This window comes from Grus americana, chromosome 2, assembly GCF_028858705.1.
Source record: "Grus americana isolate bGruAme1 chromosome 2, bGruAme1.mat, whole genome shotgun sequence".
NCBI lineage: Eukaryota > Metazoa > Chordata > Aves > Gruiformes > Gruidae > Grus > Grus americana.
This window is the reverse complement of record NC_072853.1, coordinates 158,111,646-158,134,966: the sequence shown is the minus strand read 5'-3', so window position 1 is coordinate 158,134,966 and position 23,321 is coordinate 158,111,646. Positions and strand designations below refer to the sequence as shown.

The window sequence follows — 23,321 nt, the reverse complement described above, 5'->3', positions numbered from 1 at the left end:
ATTAGCATTCTTTCTTTGTTTGCTGATATGTACCTAAATATTGTCTAAACCTAGAACATAATCATGTATATATATTAGGGATTTTAAATAGGTTACTGTTTGAGACTATAATACAGCACTCTCTTCTTATCCATATTCTTCCTTCCAGCTTACCCTCACACAAGTTCTGTTGAGTTTCTTAGGCTTTGTTAAAACTTCACTCACGAAAATCAGCTTTTGTTTTACTTTCTCATCTGACTTTCTGCAGTAGTAAATATTTGTACATTTTTGCCTTTTTTAAGGATTAGAAGAAAATAAAACTTAAAGGGCACTTTTGTTACAAAGGCTGCCTTCTTGGTACTTCTGATCGACTTTAGATGAAGTTTACCAGTCTACTGCATTCTTCTAAAAAATCTAAGTTTGAAAAGACAAGATTTTTTTTCATGTAGAATAATTAAAAATTAAAATATACTATTAAAATGCTGCTTCCATATAATAAATTAGCAAAAAATGGGCATCATGTTTGTGGTTTTTTCCCACCAGTACAGCTAATCATTCAAATATTTATGAGCGTAATCTTTAGTAACTTTTACCAAGTCTAAATTTGAGAATAAGTGTAGCCTAGTGAGGTCACTTTGAATATAGTCATCATCTTTCAATGAACTAGTTAAAAATATTCAGTGGATTAAAATTCCTCATTTGCTGTAGTGGTCTCAAACAATATGTTTTGGTTTTTTTAGTTTGGTTTTTTTTTTAGTTTATTTAGCAGCAGACAAGCAGTTAAGGGCAGTAACTTTGCAAATGAGGATAGAAGAAATATAACCTATTTAACTAGGGAGAAGTCTAGTGAAACAATGTCCATGTATACTCTGATTATTTTCATTATCTTTTTTCTTCAGTGCTACATGCAAATATTTCATATGGCAATCAACTTACACAGGCTGAAACATTTTTAAATACTAAGTGACAGTTGATTGAAGAATACTGCCAGCATTTTTTGAGATGCATACAATTACTAAACCAGAAGCTTCCTTGGCTCAATTGAAATGCACAGTAATCTATTTTTAACTTCTAGTTTTTAAAAGTCTAACAAAAATGTGTTGTGGCTATGTCAGATCCCTGGTGATGAAAAAAAGAAAAGGATTACATTTGTCACGGTATCTTTAGATTCACTGCTTGCCCATGTTATTTATCCCCTGAAAAGTTCTTCCAGCTGAGTTTGGGTGGCTCAAGTGAGGGGAAAATACTGTATTTACTGTTTGCTGTGTGAATGGGCTCTGTGAGTGGTTCTGCAGAAAAAGGATCTGGGGGTCCTGATGGACAGAAACTTGAACGTAAGTCATCAGGGTGCTCTTCGGGTGCTTATGGTTAACTGCATACTGGTTATGTGCATCATGAAGACCACAGCTAGTAGGTGTAAGGAAGACTTCTCCCCTACTCAACACTTGTGAGTCCCTGTCTGCAGTACTATGTCTGGTTTTAAGGCCCTCGGTACTAAAGAGATTCTAGAGTGAGGCACTGAGATGGCTATGGGGCTAGAGCCCTGATGTACGTGGGAAGGAGGCTAAGGGGCTGTTTGGACTAGAGAAAAGAAAACTAAGAGGGGATCTAACTGCTGTCTTCAAGTGTCTGAAAAGGATCTGTGGAAAAGATGGAGCCAAATTCTTCTCCAAGACGTACGGTAAGGGAACAGAAGGTAGTGGCCCTAACTGTCAGCAAGGGAAATTATGACTCACTATAAGGAAAACATTTTTAATTGAGAGTGGTCAAACCCAAGAACCAGGTTGCCCAGAAAAACTCCAGAGATATTAAAACCTCACCTACATAAGTGCCTGCCCAGGACTTTGAAGCTGATATAATAGAGCAGGAGGTTGAACCTAATGACATTGATATGATACATTGATTACTTTCCAAAAGTGATCTGACTCTGTGTACCCATTTGGTCCATCATTGGAAGACCAATATTAAGTCTATCTTGAAGGGATGCGCTGTTATCAACCTCAAAATTGGTTACTGTGTGCGTACAGAGCTGGATAACCCAGCAGAAGTCTAAGCTTCAGGCCTCTTGCAGGTCCAGTCAGGTCAGGCATGCTGTGAGTATACACATTAGGGCTAAATCAAATTAATGTTTACATTACAAAAGTCAGTGGTACTTGCCATATGTACCATGATCCTTTCCTTTGAAAAACTATTAATTGTTAAATTTTTACTTTTCCCTGCAAATTGATTACTTAGTCTTTTGCTGTCTTTTCTGTTCTAGAGAAGAACCAAAGAAGATACTTGGAAATCTGAAGAACTTAGGAAACATCTTAGGGTGACTATTTTATTTCTATTAGTTTTGATGTTAAGTTACCTTACAGAAGTGGAATTTATTGATGGTCTAAACATAGAGGATTGACTGCCTGTTTTACTAGCCACTCTGCCTTGTGAGATTCTATAATCACTCTTTAAGGCTTTGTGGTACACCAGACACTTTAAATCTTCATCATTGAATACAGACTGTACAGATCTTTAATGTGTAGCTGCTAACTTCCTTGCCACAGCTGGCTGTTCTGGAATTGGTCTAGTCCAAGTGTGTCCAGAGGCTGGTCCACTCAACTGTTTCTAGCTACACAAGTCATATAAGATTACAGATTTCTTAATTAGGTAAATGGGAAAAATACCATTGTTATGGTAATCACGTAGTACACAATGGGGTCTCACTTGCTGGCCACCCAAATCCAAGTTACAGCTCTGCTTTATATATACTTACTCACTTTCCTACATGTGTATTATGTTTTGTATTTGTTATCATCATCTATTGTGTTTCTTATGCACTTTTAAACAGGTTAATTACTTTATCCTCTGGTCAAATAGGCATTCAGGCTCCAGTCAGTTACACCACTGATAGTCATATTAGTTTTGTGCTGTATTTTTTTAAAATGTTTTCCAATATGTATCTTCTTTTCTATGTCTTGTGCAGATCTTCATTAGTCCTCTGATAACTTAAAGCATCCTACTTGTTAATCTATTACCTAGTTCTCTATCAAAGCTCCCCATTATTTCAGTGCGAGTGCTACAGTATAAGTACTTTGCATTTTTAAGCCATTCAATAACATTTCCACTATTTCCATGTGGGCTAAAGCAAACAAGTTTGAGTTGAAATGCTTTAGTTCCAACAGAAGTGGTGTGGTTGGACTTTCATTTCTGTGAAACAGATGGATAAAGTTTAATTCACTTTACTCATTGACTATAATCAAAGCAAGTTCTGTTTGTTCTGCATTGAGTAAATAGCTGAAATCATGGATGTAGTGAAATCAGTGGGAGGTGTGCTATTTGCTTCAGGAAGGTTAAAATATAATGTCTTATGACTTTAGAAAAATATAAGAATAGTTGCATGCTCAAGGGATCTAGGCCAAAAACTTTCTTTTGCAGTTTTTGTATGCTGTTTTCTGTTCGAGTAAAAGCTAATCTATTCTAAAGGCAGTTGTGGGATGCCCAGTTATCTGTCATTTATATCAGTAACATATTTTACAAGATGACAGCTTCTGTCTACGTGAGCTAACAGCTTTAAGATTCTTAGTTAATTTTTCAACCTAGCTCTAAACAGAATGCACAGTTCCACAGTAACTTTTTTATTTTTTTTTTTTACCAAATTCTTTGCAAGTACATTGAAAATGCAGCTTATTATTTATTTCATTTATTAGGTCTTTTTACAATAAGTACAGACATAATGTTACTTTTACAAAGTAAGCCTAGAAATATATCAGCATTTTGATACAGTTTGGGAAATTAAATTCATAGTTAGCAATCCACTATTTTTTTCCCCATATTAATATACAATATCAAAATAGATTGCTGAATTATAATAATACATTTTTTTTTAATTTTATTTCAGGCATCACAACCAGATAGTCAAAATGAAGACCAAAAGCACAGAGAAAAGAAACTGCAGAAAGAGAGGTCTGTTTATGAGGCAGGCACTTATAAACATGAACGCAAAGACAGAGGGAAGAGCAAGGAAAGAACGAAAGAGAGAGAGAGATTTAAATCTGGTGAAAGAGATAGGGATAAAATGAGAGAGAGAGAAAGGGGAAAAGAGCACCAGAAAGAAGGAGACAGAGAGAGATACAAAGATAATCTTCAAGAGTCAAGTTTGGAGAAGGAAGGATACAGCGTACCAAAAGACAGGGAGAGCAACAGGGAACGAGACAAAAAGCATAAAAGGCATGAGATAAAGCAAATAGATACACAATATAATCTGAAATCATTTGAAGGACGAGATAAAGAACATCACAGAAGAAGAGAAAGCAGGCATCATTTGGGTAAGTTGCTTTGAGTTGCCATTGTACTTTGAAATATTTGATATTTAGATAGAAATACTCTGAAACCATACCCCCAGAGGATGAAGACAGGTAGGTCTGAGTAGCTACTGAAATGTGTATCTTCTCGGAATCTTGTGGTAACCTATTATTTTGGCACTTCTAAAAATTTTGATGCTTGCTTCCCTTCCTCTGAGGAGAGGCTGAATGTCACTGGTTTTGTCGGTCAGTTGGCTTGAAGAGAGTAAGTCCCTTCCTGCCTAGACACTCTCTACTGAGTGATCCATTTGAATCATTTGAATCCCCAAGTTGCAGGGTGATTGCTGAAGTTAGTAGCATGTGTCATCATTACTCTTACCATTACACGAGACAGTTATGAACAGAGGATTTGATTCACTAGGAAAGGAAAAGGAGTAACCAGCTTTGGAGAGAGAATTTCAACAGCATATTAAGTTATTTTTGGAAAGTTCTTATGTTTTCTATAACCCATTTCACTGAATTACTGTTTTCTATATGCTAGAGTTAATTATGTACAGAGTTTGACTATAATAAAATCTGTTCATTGATTTATACATATATTTTTATTTTCTAGAGGAGGAGAAAAGAAGTGAAGAGCGAGAAAGAAGACGTACAGAAAAGAAGGTAAAGGAAGGGAAAGGAACGAAATGTCTCATAATGGAATAAGATAAAATTGTAGAATAATGAAGAAACTGGATCAGATTCCAGTTCCCAAGAAATTCAAGAGATGCATAGATAGTAAGGTCCTCACAAGTGTACAAAACACACACCAACAAAATATATCTGAGCCATTCTATTTTAAGGGCATATTTCATTCTTCTTTTAATGTGAAAGTAAAATAAAATTTGCATAGCAAACAGAGCTTTATTTTTGTACAGCTACATCAGAATTTTCCATCTGCTATTTACACGTTAATTACAAAGATATTGGTACATATAGATCCTATTTTATATTAGACCACCTAGTAAACAAAGAATTAAATTTTCGTGTGAAGAAAACATAATCCAAAGAATTTTCTATAGCAAAGTACGCAATGTCCCAGAAGAAATGTCAGAATCTCAGGTGATACGATAATTTGAAACTTGCCATTGTAGGAGATTTAAAAAATCTGGCTGGAAGATCCACATGACAGAAGGAGATTAGAGACTTACAACTCCATCATTCTAATGGTCAAAAATGGATAAATTTGTGAAGATGAGACAGTCTTGGAGAACTTTCTAACTCTTTAATGTTATTTTTCTCTTTCTAGGATAACGATACCAAAAAGAGCATTGATAAAGTTTTAGCCTACAAAGTTGAAGAAGGTGACCATGTACATAAATTTCAGAAAGAACAAGAGTTGGATAAAGAGGGAGAAAGAAGACACAGAGAAAAAAAAGAACATTCTGTTAGGCCAGGAAAAGATAGGCTTTCAAAAGAGAGAAGTCATAAACGTTATGAAAAGGAAGAGGAAGAAAAACATAAATCAAAGAGATCTAAAGAGGTATCTTCGCATGGAGACAAAGAAAGGCAACCAGAAGTTAATGAGAGAGTAAAAAGTAGAGAAAATGAAAGAAAGAAGCATGATCTAAGGGTTAGTTTTGTTAAGATTTTAAAACATTACCTTATAACTTACTTTAACTGTTGATATATCATCATTGATAAGGTGACTAATAAAAATTCTAGGATTGTAAGTCAACATTTTTTGAAATTTGAGGCTGAAGTGATAGTTTAAAATACTACATCTGCATTTAAGTATCCTAACCCAGAGCTGATTCATTCTATGAAATTTAAACTAGAAACTTGTCTATATCATAGAATCATAGAATGGTTTGGGTTGGGAGGGACCTTGAAGATCATCTAGTTCCAACCCCCCTGCCATGGGCAGGGACACCCTCCACTAGACCAGGTTTCCCAAAGCCCCATCCAACCTGGCCTTGAACACTTCCAGGGAGGGGGCCTCCACAGCTTCTCTGGGCAACCTGTTCCAGTGCCTCACCACCGTCATAGAGAAGAATTTCTTAACATGTAATCTAAATGTACCCTTTTTTTTTTTTTTAGTTTAATCCCATAACCCCTTGCCCTATCACTACAGGCCCTTGTAAACAGTCCCTCTCCAGCTTTCCTGTAGGCCCCTTTAGGTACTGGCAGGCTGCTCTAAGGTTTCCCCAGAGCCTTTTCTTCTCGAGGCTGAACAACCCCAACTCTCTCAGCCTGTCCTCATAGGAGAGGTGCTCCAGCCCTTTGATCATCTTCATGGCCTTCCTCTGGACCTGCTAGAAAACTTGTTAGAAATGTCTTTTATTCTTACAATTCTTTACTGCTATGACTTGAAATTTTTACTAACGCTTTGAAGTGGAGATGAGATTAGGCTAGAGGTCCATTAAAATGTATTGACTGCCTTTATAGAAAAAAAAACAATTTTAATAGAAGCTGTTTTCGATGTTGCCTATAAATGGAGCATGGATGTCTACCTCACAAGTAGGCACCACATATATGGGTTTTGCCTCTACTTCTGAAGCCATAGAGTATCTTTCATGTTTGTAATACAGAGCATGATGTTATATCTAGAGACTTAATCAAAACTTTGACATTTTACAAGTATTCATTCTACAAGAATGAGAGAAGAAATATATAGTAATTTGTAACGCTTAAAATTAGATAAGTTTTATGGAACATAGAACCATTCAGACTGTATTGGGTAGTTTCTTCTGCTGCCTAAAGAGTGAAGATGTACAAGCTTCTCAAAGAAAAGTTCAGAAATATATTTTCTAATGAAAATACTAGGCATCTTCAGTGTAGTGTAGGGGCCCACCACAAGTGATTTCTGTAACTGAATTTCTGCAGCAGAATTCAGAAGTCTATCAGGAGCTTGCTCAAGGTTTGACTGCCTTGGAAATTTACTCAAGTAGTTGTTACAGAATATATACACTCGTGCTGATGCTTCTGTCTCAAGAGTTATGTTTCTTTTTCATGGATAGAGAAAAGTGCCTTTATCTTAAACCACCTATTGAATACATTTTCAAACATAGACAAACCTTCATAATACGGAATTTAAGAGTCAAGTCCCTATACTGGGGATTAAAAGTGCCTGAGACTGTTCTCTGTCCCTGGGTCCAACTGGTGTGAATTGTTGCAGTCCATGCTGTTAAAATCTCATTCTGTGAAACAGGCTGGCTGCAGCCCTTAGTGCCTATCAGTTTTTCAGCCACGCCTAGGGGTTATTTAGGAAAGTGGTTTCGGCTCACAATTTAAGCAGTATACACTGGTCCCAGAGCATTTCTTAACCATTCTTACTAATATACTAATTTGAAGGTATCCTATAAAAAAGCTGGAATTTACTCTGGTAAAACATTAAAAGATTTTGTTAAGCAAAGGAGAAAATTCAAGATCCCTTCTTGTTTCCTTTCTGAAATGCATTGCAGAAAGGGATGTAGCCAAACTTTGTTCCCAAGTATTTAATATTTTCAGGAGAAGTTCATATCTTTTATGGGTGTTTATTTACTTTGCCTACCACATCTGTAAGGCAGAGATTATTCTGATGTTAGTTCATACACAGAACTTCTTACAAGCAATGACTGATAAAAAAATAGTGTGTGTCATTGAAATAGTTCATTAGAAACTTTTCTTACTCTTTAATATCTGTTCTACTCATACAGGTTCATTTACATATTTCCTCCCAGCATTTCTGACACATTAATATTGTGGCTTCTTTTACAGAACAGTGAGTACAAAAAAGAGGAGATGATTCAAGAAGAAATGAGCCATCAGCATGTCAGGTAAATTCAGAGATTTAAAATAAGTATATACTGTATGGTATCTACTAAGATTCAGTCACCACCAAAATAATAAGCATGAATTCTTGATCTCAAATATCTAGGGTGAATATAATTTTTTTCATACACAATACTATAGCAATTAAAAAAATAATCTGCGTTTTGCCTTTAAGAGGATTCATATAAAAATGTATGTATTTGTATTCCAATTATATTTTTCTACCCTAGGATAGCAAAGAGATATTTTGCAGTCCATGCCAACTACGTATATATTAATCTGGGCATTTAGTTTGGGAGGCAGAAATGCTGTATTGTACCATCTGGAAATTCACTATGCAGTCATGTTGACACGTGTAAGGTTCATAATGAACTACATAGGACTGCCATAGGACTACATAGGTCCAGGTCATCCTCAGTAGGATCAGTAAAATTTCAGGATGATATTTCTAAGTTTTATTACTAGCAAATATAAAATCTTACAGAAGTTCTCTATGTATTCTGGTTCTTTCTGCATTCTTTAATGTTTCAGCCATGTGAAATTCCTATACAAATTTCTGAAGTATAACTTTCTGGGTATGTTGTCAGTCACAACTCTCATTCTTAAACCCTAGTTTAGCTTCCTAGCGAAATAGAAAACTGGCATGCTGGCTGCTGGGGACACTGACAGAGATAGTGAAGTCACTACCACTATTGGACAAGTATTACTACTGTTTCTTAAGCATAGGACAGATCAGTTTAGTCACAGTGAATTTGTTGTTGTGGAAGTGTATTCCTGTACAAAAGAAAAAATTAAATATTTCAGAATAAATATGTTGGGGTGCTTCCTAGCAGCAGCACTCGACTGTATCAAGCAGTGAGGAATATACAGGTTATATTTTGAAGCTGTTGCTGATGAGGTGTTGTGAGGGAGTCATTGCTTGTGCATAGCTGGGAAAAGGAGTTAGCCATTTCTGAATGACAAGGAAGGCAATATGGTTTATCGGGATGTCCCAAAACCCTGGTTCAGCCTCAAGCACTGTCGATGTTAAATCATTCTGATATGTTATGAGTTAATTTTTATTGTTGCCTTTTCCTATGTTTGTCAGTCCCAACAGCAGTATATGTGAATATCCTCTTAAGTAAAAGTCAGAACATTCTCTTCTTAAAGTCCAATACTCTACTTAAAAATAATCAAATAAATTGTTAAGGAGCAGAAATGGTTGTTGATTTTCTCCTGCTCTCTGACCCTGATTGTATTGTCCTCATAAATAAAACCCCTGAATGAAAGACCAGATTTGAATGTTAGTCTATGATCTATAGCTTTAGAGCACATGACACCAACCTGTTCTTGACCTCCAGTTTGCCACAGATATTAATACAACTAATAGATGTGTTTTTAATAGGGGTTTTTTTCCTCCTTTTTCTTCTGTTTTGATGCAATTATAGGCATTACATTTGGACAAGGTTTTTGCAGTTCTTAGCTGATTAACCACTTGGCTCTTTCATTATCATTTCATATCATAAATAGAGATTTATAAAAGTATTTGTAGCAATATTTGAGTTTATTGGAAATTTTCAACTATTTTTTCCTTTTCAGGGAAAAAGACCTATTTTTCTAAAACCAACAAACAAAAAAAACCAGAAAACAAAACCAAAACAAAACTAGTGCTTTCTTCTGAGTTAATCAATAAAATTGATGTTCTCTTTTTCAGCAGGACTGTAAAAGATAAAGGAAAACTCATAGAAAAAGAGGAAAAGAACCCAAGACAAGAGGTAAAACTATTTGGTTTTGGAAATTAATGTTGTGTTTTTCTTGGGATTAATAACAATTACAATATGTATTTCAATATAATACCATTCTAAGATAAGATAAGATTTATGTATATTGGTCTTCAGGTATGTCCTAACCTCTCTTTCTGGATACAGCATTAGAAAATTGATTTATTCTGCATAAATTTGGTAAACGTTGAAGGCACCCATCTATTTAACTGTATTTCAGTATCTTCTATGCTTTAAAAATAATTCTCAGTGAGTGGAAATACATATTTGTGTAATATAAATCATCTACGAATCATCTACACATACCTATATTGTTTCTTTCTATAAACAGCTGACATAGGCAAACAGTATGTAGTGTAAGCCCAGTAAAATGCAGCTAGCAATGTCATTCATATATGTCTCTTAAAACAGTTGCCATAAGAAAAGGAAACATTTATATGTTTAAATGGACAGGTGCAGACAGAACCAAGGTTTCAGCAAGTCTGGACCAGTCTGTGCAGCCAGCCTAACTTTACCAGAAAAGGTTTTAAAATATTTTATCATATTTTCAGCCATTCGTAACCATGCCCCAAAATCCACATTCCATTTTGGAATGTTGTAGGATTATGGTCCTGATCTAGGAGAAAGTAGGAGTACCTAATGAAGACATCCTTTTCCATATTCTCATGTTATGGGCAGCCGTATATCTTTTAGCCATGTATCCTTCAAAACCATACTAATATCTGTTAAAACCTGTCTATTTTCATGCCAGAAATACTTTTCTTTCAAGGATGTTCTAAGACCTCTGTTGTTCTTTTCTTCCAATTTCTGATACATTTCCATTATTTTTGCTTTAGTGCTAGCATTTAGCTCAAATAGATAGTTGGAAGAAATTCTTTACTGTGAGGGTGGTGAGGCACTGGCACAGGTTGCCCAGAGGAGTTGTGGATGCCCCATCCCTGGAAGTGTTCAAGGCCAGGCTGGATGGGCTTTGGGCAACCTGGTCTAGTAGAGGGTGTCCCTGCCCATGGCAGAGGGTTGGAACTAGATGATCCCTTCCAACCCAAACCATTCGACGATTCTGTGATTGATCTGAGAAATGACAAAAAGTGGCAACCAGAAAGATAGAAGTTCTGTAGTCCTAGTTTTAGGAGTCTGAGGACTTTGAAATGTAAGGTATCCATAGGAGCTGTTTATTCTTATATAATGTCCTTAATACTCTTGAATTTACTGTATTCTGTGGAAACTAGATGGCTCTAGCTCATGAATAGTCATGAAAGGATCAAAAGTGTGCCTAACTTGGCGTTTGACAACCAGCTGCTATCCTTTGGTGGTAAATGTAGAAGCAGGTAATAGGTGTGCTATTATGCTAGATAATTTTCATAAAACCTCACACTTATTTCCATTTTGAAATCTGTTGAAATCCCTTACACATGGATAATGAAGATGCTATTGAAGGATAATTGAAGACGCTATTGAAGGAAAAGGCCGACTAAAGATTGTATAGATTGGTGTGTGTCATTTTAAGCTTTATGTTTCTTTTGGGTACATGTTGGGTAATTGAATGGCATTATTTTAATCAAGTTCAATAAGCTAGAGAAAGGCAATTTCTTTGAAGTTATTTCAGGAATGCCATAAATCTTATTCCGTGTAAATACAGTAGAGGATTCAATGTTAGCAAAATTATTTATGTATAAAAATATCTTATTTACCTGTTGTATCTGTATCTCTCTTTTTCTGCTTACAACATCTGCACTATTTTGTTAACGGATTGAGTCCCCCTAGTATAACTCAGGTATAGGGATAATTTTGTCTAATCCTCGAAAAAGTAGAAGAGTCTTATTTTATTGCTACACCCATCATAAGAGCTACTGTATACTATTGAAATTATAGGCAACACAGCAGTTTTTATGTCTTTCCCAGTAAAAATACTGGTGGGAAAACAGTTGGTCTTCCCAAGATAGGGTTGAGTTCTGTTTTGTTTTCCTGTATTACTGTTTTAAGTCAATAGTTATCACTTGTTAATACACTTTTATTTATATTCCTAAACTGAATTTGTTGTATGTTTGCTTGAAAATCTAGAAATATTCATCTATCTTTATGCTAAGATTTGGCAGATAAGGATTCTATTTTTTGTAAGGTTATTTAACAGTTTCATTTATTTTTCTCATTTAGGAAATGAGAGATACACGCATCTATAATTCAGACATGGGATTTGATAACTTTTCAGCAAATTATGAAGATGATTTTGAAGTAAGTAAAAGCATACAATTGTCTTTTTGAAATAATTCTCAAGTATCAAAAATATTTATTTATTGAAATAAAAATTACAGGATGTTATATGTTTTTTCCTTATTCTTTTTTGGTGACAGTGACCTTAACTTGCCTAACGGGAGATAATCAGTAACTAAAATGTTATGTAGAAACTCTCTGCTATATATTTACTTATTTTTCATCAGGGGTTGGGAACCAGCTTTTGCTTTTGAGTTGAAGTCTTCACATGATGCTCTTTCTGTCTTCCTCAATTTCAATTATTTAAATGGTTTTCTGTGAAAAATGCTGATTTTGTTTTTTTAAATAATGAGAGCAAATAATCAGTTTCAGGAGGGGAAAAAGCCTTGTTGTTTTTCATTGCAAAAGTATTGTAGAAAAAAGTATTGACAAGCAGCAGTGCCTTCACTAATTTAGTTGAACTCTGTTATTTTTAGCTCTCTCTTGTTTACTTTAAAGTTACTAAGATGGAAGAGTGTGTCGAATGTGCTTTCATTGCTAGCTGAGCCAGCTACATCTTTGTTCAGCCAAGTTGAATTCATTTCCACTTACATTAGGAGTGATGTTGACTGTTGAGCTGTTTACTATAGTAGCCCTTTACCATTCAGTGGAGAGAAATGAGCACATTTAAGACTTACTCATATAATTTTTGTTAGGTGATTATTTTAGCATGAAATCAATTGTCTTGGTTAAGAGAATTATCAAAGTATGAGCCTTATGCATGGACTTGCAAACAGATAGTGTGATAGTTTAGTAAATTTGAGCCTGCCATTCAAGGGCAGCTTGAATTAAAACTATCAAATAAACAACTTTATACATCTATGAAGCATTTATGCCACTGAACGCTGTAATTTTATTTCTTTAAAGAACACATAATGTACTTAAACATATAGTTACTACTTTAAGATTTTTTTTTTTTAAAAAAAAGGAATCTATTTTGGGCACTGAAGAAAAACACTGTGGGATTGTCTTCTCTTGATTAAAATTACCACACAATCAAGACATGCCATTTTCTTTCTATCAGTTATTTTAAAATGAGGATTTATAGCCATCTGTATGAAAATTTTATTTTTATTTTGACAGCATTTTGTAATTTCTTAAAAAGACCGTGAAAAATACATCTATAATTCATGTTTATTAGTTATTGAAAGTCCTGTTACTTTTAAAGGATTATGAAGATGATTTTCATGATGATGAAGACAAAAGTGGTGAAGGAGGTGCAGAAGAAAACCAAAGAGAGATTCCATTTTCCAGAACATCAGAAATTGAAGAAATTCAAAGAGCAATTAGTGCAGAAAATGATAGAATTTGTACTTCACTGCCAAAGAAAACTGAAAATGAAAAAAAGGAACCAATCGTGGGTATGTGACTAGATACCAGTCCCTTTTTTTTTTTTTTTTTATTAAATGTATGAGTAACACATACAATATACGAGTAAACAGGCCACTTTTTCTAGAACTCTGCCTAAAGGCAGAAATCTGGTCCTCTGGATGAGTCACTTAAATTTGTGGGTAAGTACTGTAACTTTCACATTGCTAAAGAATGATTCAGAGGCATTACTAATCATTGAAAATGTGAAGTATAAAAATTTACAGACTGACATTTAATATGCCTTATTTTGGGTAAGAGGAGGATATGAGAATCTGGATTTCGAAAACTGGAGGAGTGCTAGAACAGTCTGGGGCTTCCGGTGACATTAATTTGCCTGTTTCTTTTAAGCAAAGTTGAAGCCACTGCTCTGGGTGGGAAGGCGAGATAAATACAGACACTACTTAAATATATAGTTCTGTATCACTTTTAAAATGCAGGTTTTTTCTGAAGTATGACTATGGAATTATTGACTTGTATTCAGTTGATCTGATACCTGTGAATACCAGATCTACTTATTTAACTAACTAGAACTGTGGTTTCCCTTTGCACTCTTCACATACATGAATGGCAGTATAGAATCATTGTGCAAAAGAATCTTGAACAGCTTTTTACTCTAGTTCATACAAAGTTAGTACAGTCATGGAAAAATAGCATGGAGTTTCTGTAAGTCTTTACAGTATCAATGTATTTTCAGTTAAGTCAGAACCAATATACTGTAATATGAATTTCTTCTTGCAGAAGATTTATGCAATTACTATTTTTCTAATAAAGAATATGGAATCAATGAAAGAATTCCATTAATGCTATAGATCTAATGAACAGAATGGAATTGTAATATAGGATCGGATTTTTAAATTCTGAATTGTAGAACTTACTGCTTTGTTGTAAGTTACACAACACTTTTTGTAATGAAATTTTAATCTCGCTTGGTTAAAATGGTTGTTGATCATTCTGGTAATGATTTTTGAAGTTTAAAAGCATTTACAAGTATTCTCTAAAAAGGCAGTCTTCCGCTGAGGAAGTGAAAGACCAGTGGTCCTCACTGGAAGTTGGATATTAAGGTCAATTAGCTACCATCTAGCCAGGCAAGGTAGTAAAATTGACATGACATCAGATGTTGTAGTTGTTCTATTAACTGTGACTTTTAAAGCAACAATTTTCAATGTCTCGCTTATTCATCCAGGGGCATCAGTTAAGCTTCTGTTGATGAGGTTCTCTAGCTGTAGTGGTGAATTCTTATTTAGACCTGTAGCATGCACATGATGCAGTCTGTGTGAATTTGATATGATTTTTAGAATTGGTCTTAGAATGTTTTACTGTACACAGGGGAACAAGGGACCTGCTAATGGCAGGAGAAAGAAAGAGGCACTACTGCATCATAGTCTTCTAAAATAAAAATTACAATGGTCAGTCATTTTGAATTGATTGGTAAAGGACCATAATAAGGGAAAAATGCTGGCTCATTACCGAAGTTAAGAAGCTTATTGTACTGACAATTGTGCTAAAGCACGTTGTGTAATGTGTGAACTAGTAACTTTTAGTAGCTGTGTTGTAATAAATCTGTTGCTTTTTAGCATACTACTTTACATTTTAATGCACTGTAAAGTGTGAATTATAACACTAACAATGTTTTATAATATAACAGAAAGGCAATACCCTTCTGTCAGAAACTCTTTTTGTGGAATATTCATGGATTTTCAAATGGCAAACCAACGACAAAGTAGCCGAAGTATGGCTAGTAAGCAGAAGTAAGTATATTTTAAGTAATCCACACAAAATGGCAATTCACTATGTGAGATGTAATTTTTTTCATTATATTTGAAATATTTGAAGTTTATAAACTTGAAGATTTTAGAGTCAAATATTGTTTTGTAAGCTAACAGTAATTAGCTCATAAATAAATAAAACTTACAGGCTTTGCTACATGTCATTTTATGACAGAAATTTATCTATATAACAGTTTATATGTATCATTTTATTACAGAATGAGTTGCCAGGATTGTAATCTCTTTGTGTGATTCTTCAGTCACTTAATTAGATATTGACTTGTAGTACTAAAGAGCAGGCCTTTTAGCTGCTCTCAGGACTTGGCAGAACTGTAATTTCTTGAAATAATCAAGACTCTATATGGTACATACTGTTGCCAAAATAGCATGTTCCTTTTCAGGGGTAACACCAGTTGGTGTAAAATCACATTATTACTGATCTAAAATTGATCTAGATTGGAGACATCTCAGACAGCTCTGTATTACAGAAACAAATTGATGCCTGTTTCTTGTGGAACTTGCCAGGAGCTCCAGATTTATCTGAAGCACTGTATGTATCTCCAATTTTCTGTTACATCAATTGGATGCATAAAGCAAGAATATTAATTTTTATTGGTAATACTAGATTCCACTGCTCCATGACTGCACATCAGTGGCTAATCTTCACATAAAGGAGATTTTATTGTCTAGTCTGTCTAATTCACCTTGCCTAAATTTATATGCCCAAATTTTACATGAGTTCATGTAGACAGTGGAGACAGATTAGGAAATCGTCATGGTTGAACCCGGTCAGAGCTAAAACAACCACACAGCCATTTGCTCACTCCCTCCCTGCCAGTGAGATGGGAGAGAGAAACAAAAATGGAAAAAAAAAAAAAAGTAAAACTTGTGGGTTGAGATAAAGACAGTTTAATAGGACAGAAAAGGAAGATGATGATAATAATAACAGAATATACAAAACAAGTGATAAGCAGCACAATTTTTCACCACCCAAAGCCAATGCTTAGCTAGTTCCTGAGCTGCCCCACCTCCCAGCCAACCCCCAGCTGTATACAGAACATGGCATCTTATGGTATGGAATATTCCTTTGGCCGGTTTGGGTCAGCAGTTCTAGCTGTGTCCCCTCCCAGCTTCTTGGGCACCCTCCGCCTTCTTGTTGGCAGGGCGGTATGAGAAGCTGAAAAGTCCTTGACTGCTTGGCAACAACTAAAATATTAGTGTGTTGTCAAGGTTGTTCTCATCCTAAATCCAAAACACAGCACTATACCAGCTGCTAGGAAGAAGAGTAACTCTATCCCTGCCAAAACCAGGGCAGAAATTCAGGGAGGCATCTCGCTGAAGAATTGCCTTCTGAAATGTTTGTCAGCCTCTCCTAATTAAGTGCTATGACTGATTATGACTATGTATATAACTTTGTGTACATGCTAACAATGTATATAGCCTGTGAAGATAACTAGAATTTTCATGGAAGGAGAAAGGGTTTGTGGAAATTAATGCTGTGATAATACATTTCTACCAGTAAATAGACTGAAAGCATCCCATAAATAAGCTGTGGCACTTTGGAGTTGTATGAATATGAGGCTTATTAGTTTATTTTAAGGATTTGTCTGCATGTATCATTAAGATTTGTAACTAGGAAGCAACTTTCATACATTTGAATTAGATCTCAGCAATCTGTGCCCACAATGTCTGTGAAGAAGTGGTGTATTAGGAAGTAGAAGTAAAAATAAAATGTTGATAAGAAAACTGAATCGATGTCATTAAGTAGCAAAAAAAGAGATGTGAAAATTGTCCTTATGCGTAAAGAAAAATCCAGCCTAAAATACTGGAGGAGCAATTCCAGCTCATGTTGCTGTAGTCTTTTCCCTTTACAAGGACCATCTTACGAAGAAGAAATTGCAACTAGAATACACATCTAGAAGACAGTTTAGATATGGAATTGCTACAGATCCATAATTGTATCTGGGTTGCATTTATATTAAAGATATTAAAAAAAACCCTTAAAGTGCAAGAAAGAGAAAGGGTAAAACTGACAAAAAATTTTCTCATTTCCAAGAAATCTGTACTATAGCGAGGCCATGGAATTAACTTGTAAGCAGACATCTGTATGTAATTCAAGCAATTAACTCTTAAAATAATAGCTTTATGACATTAAAGCAGATAGATAGTTGTGTAAATTGAGACAAAAATTGACTGTTTTTTCATTATCCACACATCCATACAAGTGGAGCGTTAGGAATCTCTTTGTAGTCAATGATAGTAAGAAATATCCCATAAATGTTTTTAGCATCTTGTCAGAATAAGATACAGTATATAGACTTGTTTTCCAATTATGAATCAAAATATAGTTTTATTTGTGAGCAAAGATGGCAGAATTAAGAATTGAGGTAGGCAGAAAGTAAAAGGATTGAGGGAAGCTGGATAAGGCAGATGGGGTTTTTTCCAGATACAGAATTTAGGAAGATGGAAATATTTGGCATTGCGTAGTACAAAGAGATTAACGTATCTCAAATACTGTACAATGTGCTAATCTTATTCTCAACAAAAAATGCAAGTGGGAAAATACATAGTCTATCTCAGTCCTGAGTACTCATTTTCATACAATTTAGATCAAGTCCAGTAGTCCAAATTAATGTTTTTGAGAGGCCTACTTTTGAGGGGGTCAATATTCATGTCCACAGGTTATGAATCAGCAATGAATTTATTTCATGTATATATTGAAAATACATTTTAGGATTACTGCTATTTTTGTTTCCCTGGTGGTACAAATTCAGGCAGTCTATTACCAATGAAGGTCATTCAGAATACATTTGAATAGTCTAACAAAACCAGTACATTATAGATGTACACATATAGATGTTGTAAATTAATGAGTTTAGGAGAATTAATCACCACTCTAACTATAGGAAAAAAGTGACATTCATCTGCTACCTCACAGAACAGCTTTTGAATACTTAGGCAAGATGATGGTGCTAGGCTTTGAGAGTTTGGGTTTATTTTATAATAAACCATGTAAGTTTGCTGTTTGCAATCAGTATTACATTTTCAAATATGATAATTATCTCAGTATAATATTAAGTGAGAACTCATAACAGTATTATATGTATTTCTATTGATGTGTTTTTATTTAACGATTAATTTTGATACAGCTTCAATTCACATAGATCAGTGGATTGTTAGATCTGTGGTACTGTACAAAATCAGGCTGATTTTCTTTTGGAATGCCAAATACTTGGTCTTAACCACTTTTTTCTTTCTCTTTTGTAATTCATTCTAAAGAAAACGGAGTTCAGAACTTCTCCCGCTAATTGATCTGGACTTCTCAGTTAGTTTTTCTTTGTTGGATTTGCCTCCTGTAAATGAGTACGACATGTACATCAGGAATTTCGGTAAAATGAACACTAAGCAGGTGAGTAACAAATATGTAGTAGTATTAAATCCTGAAAGTGCTGATTCCTGTTCTGGAAAATAATTTCCTTTACAAAAGAAAGTTACTGAAGCTAATAGGACAGTAAAGTAATACAATAATATTTTTCATCTCTAAGTCTTAATTACCATAAAGCAATGATATCAAAACTTTTTAGCCACACAGACCATTTCCTTTCTGTGTTGGAAGAGGACTCTCTTGTGTTCCTTCCCCATTTTGTGAAGTACTTTCTATATCTTTGTGGCTCACTGTCCCAGGTATGCTGGGTTTAGTGTTTACGCATAATGTAAGACATTCTGTATTTTTGCAGTAGGTCTAGCACTCTTGTGCAAAATGTGGTGAAGAGTGCATGCACAAAATAGTGACACTGTGTCAGTATGCTTAGGTCTGAATTTACAAACAGAAGAGGTTGGGCACATCAGTTTTAAAATGATTAAGTTCTATTCAGTTATGTGCTGTCATTCTTAGCACATATATTGATCACTTTATCTTTCTCCTTTAGGCATATGTTCAGTGTAACGAGGACAATCTTGAGAGAGACGTTCAGACTGAAGAAGTTGAGACATTGGAGAAATGGACACAGCATCCAGGAGAAAGTGCCCTTGTATCCGGAGGTGAAGAACATGTTAATCTTAGTCGTTTACGGATGTATGCCTGTAAACTTTTTCTTTCAAACCCACCTATTGGCAGAATTTGTAATGTGGCAGGCTGCATCAGTAGCAAACAGCTATAGGCACACTGAATCTTGTCGTGGAGGGGGTGGAGAATAAGTAGCAGAAATAGTTTCTTTCTCTTGGATTGCTGTTGGCAGCAGATGCAATTCCCCAACAGATCTTGTTCTTCAATACTGTTATTGCTGCTGAAGAGAAGTTGATTCCTGCCACGTTCATCTTGCTTAAAAATTAAATTATTCTTACGGTTTTCTTAATTGATTCCCTTTTGAAGCTTCAAGTTTGGTTTTGGTTTTTGTTTTCTCTTAGGTCCCATAAATAGCCAGGATATGTCAGTGAATGGAGCTCTAACACCTAAAATTGATTCACAAAGATTAGCAAACTTCCTTCGGTCTGCTTGCCAGGTACATTTTACGCTCTTAATATCCCTTATGAGATGTGTGAATAAGTATACAGTGTGATATATCACTTACGCTACTCGTTCTGACTAATTTAAGTAATACTTGTTATCAGTGAGATTCATCTCTCTGCAAAGGAATGGAACCAGCGCTGTGCAGCTTTTACATCTCTAAAGCCGTACTTGCAAAGATATAAAATTAACAAGAGGTTATAAAGGTTTATTAAATTAATCCACATACTTTAGAAAGCTACAAATAGCAAAGCTGAAAGATAAGACGACCCTTTTATTTCTGTAAATGTAATTATGTTTGAAAGGTGATTGCTGTTTTGCTAGAAGAAGATCAAGTTGCAACAGAATCCACGTGGAAAATAAGATCTCAACAAACCAGTCTGTCTATTAGTGATAGCTGTTCCCGGTTGAATACTAACCAGCCATTCCTCCATGGTAAGGGAACTTTATTCTACACCTTTTACTATACAGTGTGTGCTCTTCTTTCTTATGCAAAATACCATGTTCTTTGTCATGAATGAAACGCAAAGAGCACATCTCAGGGTATGTAGATGATGTAAACCCCACTTTGCTTTTAATTGTTCTAATCTTGTTGTAACTCTGCAGATTGGTTTCGCATACGGAACATCAGAGCATCCTGGTTGCTGTGAAACCAGAAATATAACCAGTGATTAGCATGATATAGGGCTGCTCTGGATGTAATTTCTTGCCCCTGTTGTTGAAGGGCCATCCCAAGGGGTGTCATTTTGTTTAGGCTCTTTACGCTGAAAGTAGGGCCAAAGGTGCAAATAAAGCAAGGTTTTTGAACAGGAAGAATATAGGCTGATATATTTGCACTGCAGCTGTATCTTCCCTATATAAACAGTGAAAGTTCAGATGAAAAGAAATATGAAAAAGAAAACATTTGTAATTATGTCAGGAAGACATATTATAACACAAAACCATACGTATTCTAACATGAACACATGAGATGAAACAGGAAAAGCCTGGCCTGTGCTGTTTCCTGTTTGAGATTTAGCTTAATTTTCAGTCTATATACTGACATCAGATCAGATTGGTTTGCTTTATGTCCAGAATAATTATTCTATAAACTTCCTGGCTCTTCTCCTTTTTGCTTTCTACTTACTTCTACATTTTTTGATTCCTTCTCTAGTCCCTCCTTTTTTCTTGTATAGCATCAAAAGCAACCCACTGTTAATAGAATTATTCTTCATAATTGCATCTTAGCTTCCTTGCATGTTGCTATAGCAGCTAAATATGCTTCTTCATCTGCAGGGACTTCTTTATTTATTTTTCTTCTTTGTTTGTTTGTGGTTTGTTTTGTTTGGTTTTTTTTAAATGGTTTAGACCGAAAAATATCCTGCCTATATGTCTCTCAAGTTCAGAGGCAGACACTACTTTCTGTTCATGGATTACCTGAAAAGGCAGGTGTTGTTTTACTGAACAGAAAAAGCATCATATGCGTCTGGAACATCTGGCAGCCCTCCAGTCCACAGAAAGTTTTAATATGTGACTCAGAGGTATGTTTTTATAGCATTGTATAGTTGCCCATTGAATAAGTGGCTTTATTATGTGTATTTTGTTTTCTAGTCTTGCCGCAAGATCTTTTGAGAAACACATTTGAACCTAGTGAGCAAAACACTTTCTCATTCCATTTTATGCTCCAGTACTAGAATGTAGTGAAGGTGATTTTGTTTGGTTTTTTTTTCATTTTTACTCCATTTGTTGGTTGAATAGTGAACAGAAGTAAAATAGCTGTTTCAGATGTTGTCAGGACTTATCTCTACCCATCATACAGTTGAATCACCTCCTTCAGTTTTGTGTTGGCAGATGCAGATTACACAATTGTCTTGAAAAGGAAAGGCTTACTGAAAGTCTGGTATTGTACTTCCCTTTTAAATAAATTGTCCTTCTGCCGCAAACACCTCTAAGCTGTCTTTTCGGGATTTGCATGCCTAGGAAAATCAAACATATTTCAGGCTTATGAAGTCATTGGTCTTTTTCATAATATCAACTATGCATCTTTTTACTGCTTAACAGGTGATATGTTGCTGCTTTAGTCCCAATAAAACAACATTAGTTTTTGCTGGGACAATAGATGGTTCGTTGTTGGTGTGGGATCTTCGAGAAGACTCAAGAATGCACCCTCATATAACGATCGGTGAAACTGCCTGGACGTTTAGAGTTCCAACATTTTCCACTGGTCAGTATCTATGCATTCTGATTAGTCATTTTGTGGACGGTGAAACAATTCCACTACTAAGTCTGCTAAGAACACTCTTTCTCAGTAGCCAAGTTTATCCAGTTCAGATATTGTATTTAGTCAAGTAAAAATTACCAATCAGTAATAGCTGTAAAGAAATGTAAGCCAGCTGAATACGCATCAAGCACTGAGAATAGAGGGGTGGAGAAGATGTAGAACCTAAGGAGCATTGTAATACTGAAATGGGCTACTCAACTACTGAAATGATTAGCTTAATCAATTTTCATCATGTTATCTCCCTTAATATAACCTACGTTTCCCTTAATATAACCTACGTTTCCCTTAATATAACCTACGTTTCCCTTAATATAACCTACGTTTCTTTTTTATCTACATCTAAACACACATATTAAGATGTATTAAAAAAGTCAAAGTAATTTAAGACTGTAAAACACACTTTTTCAAATGTCATTTAAAGGTTGAAATCTGTACAAATTGTCACCTGTCTTGATGTTTCTATGAGGTTGCATGCAAGGTACCTATCGAAGTGTATGCATGCATAACCTCTGTTGGAATCAGTGCGGTGCTAGTCTGTGGGATCTAGAGAGCTATTCATCTCATCCTAATGTAGATATCTGTATATGGTTAGCTGGATTGATTGTGTTGATTAGATTTAGTTCACTTAGAGATATTATACAGCTGTCTTAAATGTAGATAGCATTGTAAATGTCTGTATCTTTGGCCTGAATCTCACCCTTATGCATTTCTAAAATTCCATTTCTGTAACTTCTGGATTCTGTCTAGATACACTAAAAGTTGAGTCAGGATTGTGCTTGTTTATTGCCAATTTATCGATTATTGTAGCAATATAAGATCTAGGAATTTCTCATATTTTCATCACGTACACAACTGTCCTTTTTATGGTACTATTAGTTTAGCATATATGAATAATTTTGGGGATCACATCATTGGAAACAAGTGGTTTATGAAGGCTAAATGTCAGAGGTGATCTATGTAATGGAGTAAGTTGAATTCCGACTTCCACAGTTAGCAGTCAGTTACTTTTACTCTTTTATTTAAGGGATTCTGAAGCTGTGACTAAACTTTGGGGCCCAAAAGCTCTCTGATTCAGTATCTCTAGATATGTGAGATACTCAGTACAAAGTACTTCACTCTGCGTTTGGATTGGTGTATGAGATCCTTACAATTTTATCTGATGGAAAGGAATGGATCTTTATGCCTATACCAATGTTTGTCATTGCAAATTTAAATAGAGCAGGAAATCATTAATCTTACTGAAGTTTTCAATGCATGTAGTAGTATGTTGAGATATTGGGAATGAGGTGTACGTACCAGCAGTTTGACCCTTGATTTTTCTCAATCTTAATTATAAAATTGGTGCCATTTTTCTTG

At 35.1% G+C, this 23,321-nt stretch overlaps 1 protein-coding gene across 2 annotated transcripts in view; it reads left to right on the top strand.

Annotated features, from left to right (window-relative positions):
* The window catches only part of DYNC2I1 (dynein 2 intermediate chain 1), a 37,801-nt gene that overhangs the window by 2,069 nt on the left and 12,411 nt on the right, over positions 1 to 23,321 (top strand). Inside the window, exons 1-16 of one of the 2 annotated variants that reach the window (XM_054817059.1) lie at positions 1,588 to 1,660; positions 2,240 to 2,293; positions 3,857 to 4,283; positions 4,873 to 4,922; positions 5,548 to 5,871; positions 7,998 to 8,056; positions 9,748 to 9,805; positions 11,966 to 12,043; positions 13,230 to 13,422; positions 15,078 to 15,180; positions 18,478 to 18,607; positions 19,128 to 19,239; positions 19,606 to 19,700; positions 20,011 to 20,140; positions 21,053 to 21,225; positions 21,746 to 21,908. In XM_054817059.1, coding sequence (XP_054673034.1) covers positions 1,631 to 1,660; positions 2,240 to 2,293; positions 3,857 to 4,283; positions 4,873 to 4,922; positions 5,548 to 5,871; positions 7,998 to 8,056; positions 9,748 to 9,805; positions 11,966 to 12,043; positions 13,230 to 13,422; positions 15,078 to 15,180; positions 18,478 to 18,607; positions 19,128 to 19,239; positions 19,606 to 19,700; positions 20,011 to 20,140; positions 21,053 to 21,225; positions 21,746 to 21,908 — 2,179 coding nt within the window. In that variant the 5' untranslated portion in view covers positions 1,588 to 1,630. Of the gene's footprint in view, positions 1 to 1,587; positions 1,661 to 2,239; positions 2,294 to 3,856; positions 4,284 to 4,872; positions 4,923 to 5,547; positions 5,872 to 7,997; positions 8,057 to 9,747; positions 9,806 to 11,965; positions 12,044 to 13,229; positions 13,423 to 15,077; positions 15,181 to 18,477; positions 18,608 to 19,127; positions 19,240 to 19,605; positions 19,701 to 20,010; positions 20,141 to 21,052; positions 21,226 to 21,745; positions 21,909 to 23,321 lie in introns of those variants that run through there. The other variant, XM_054817060.1, reaches the window with a different exon arrangement.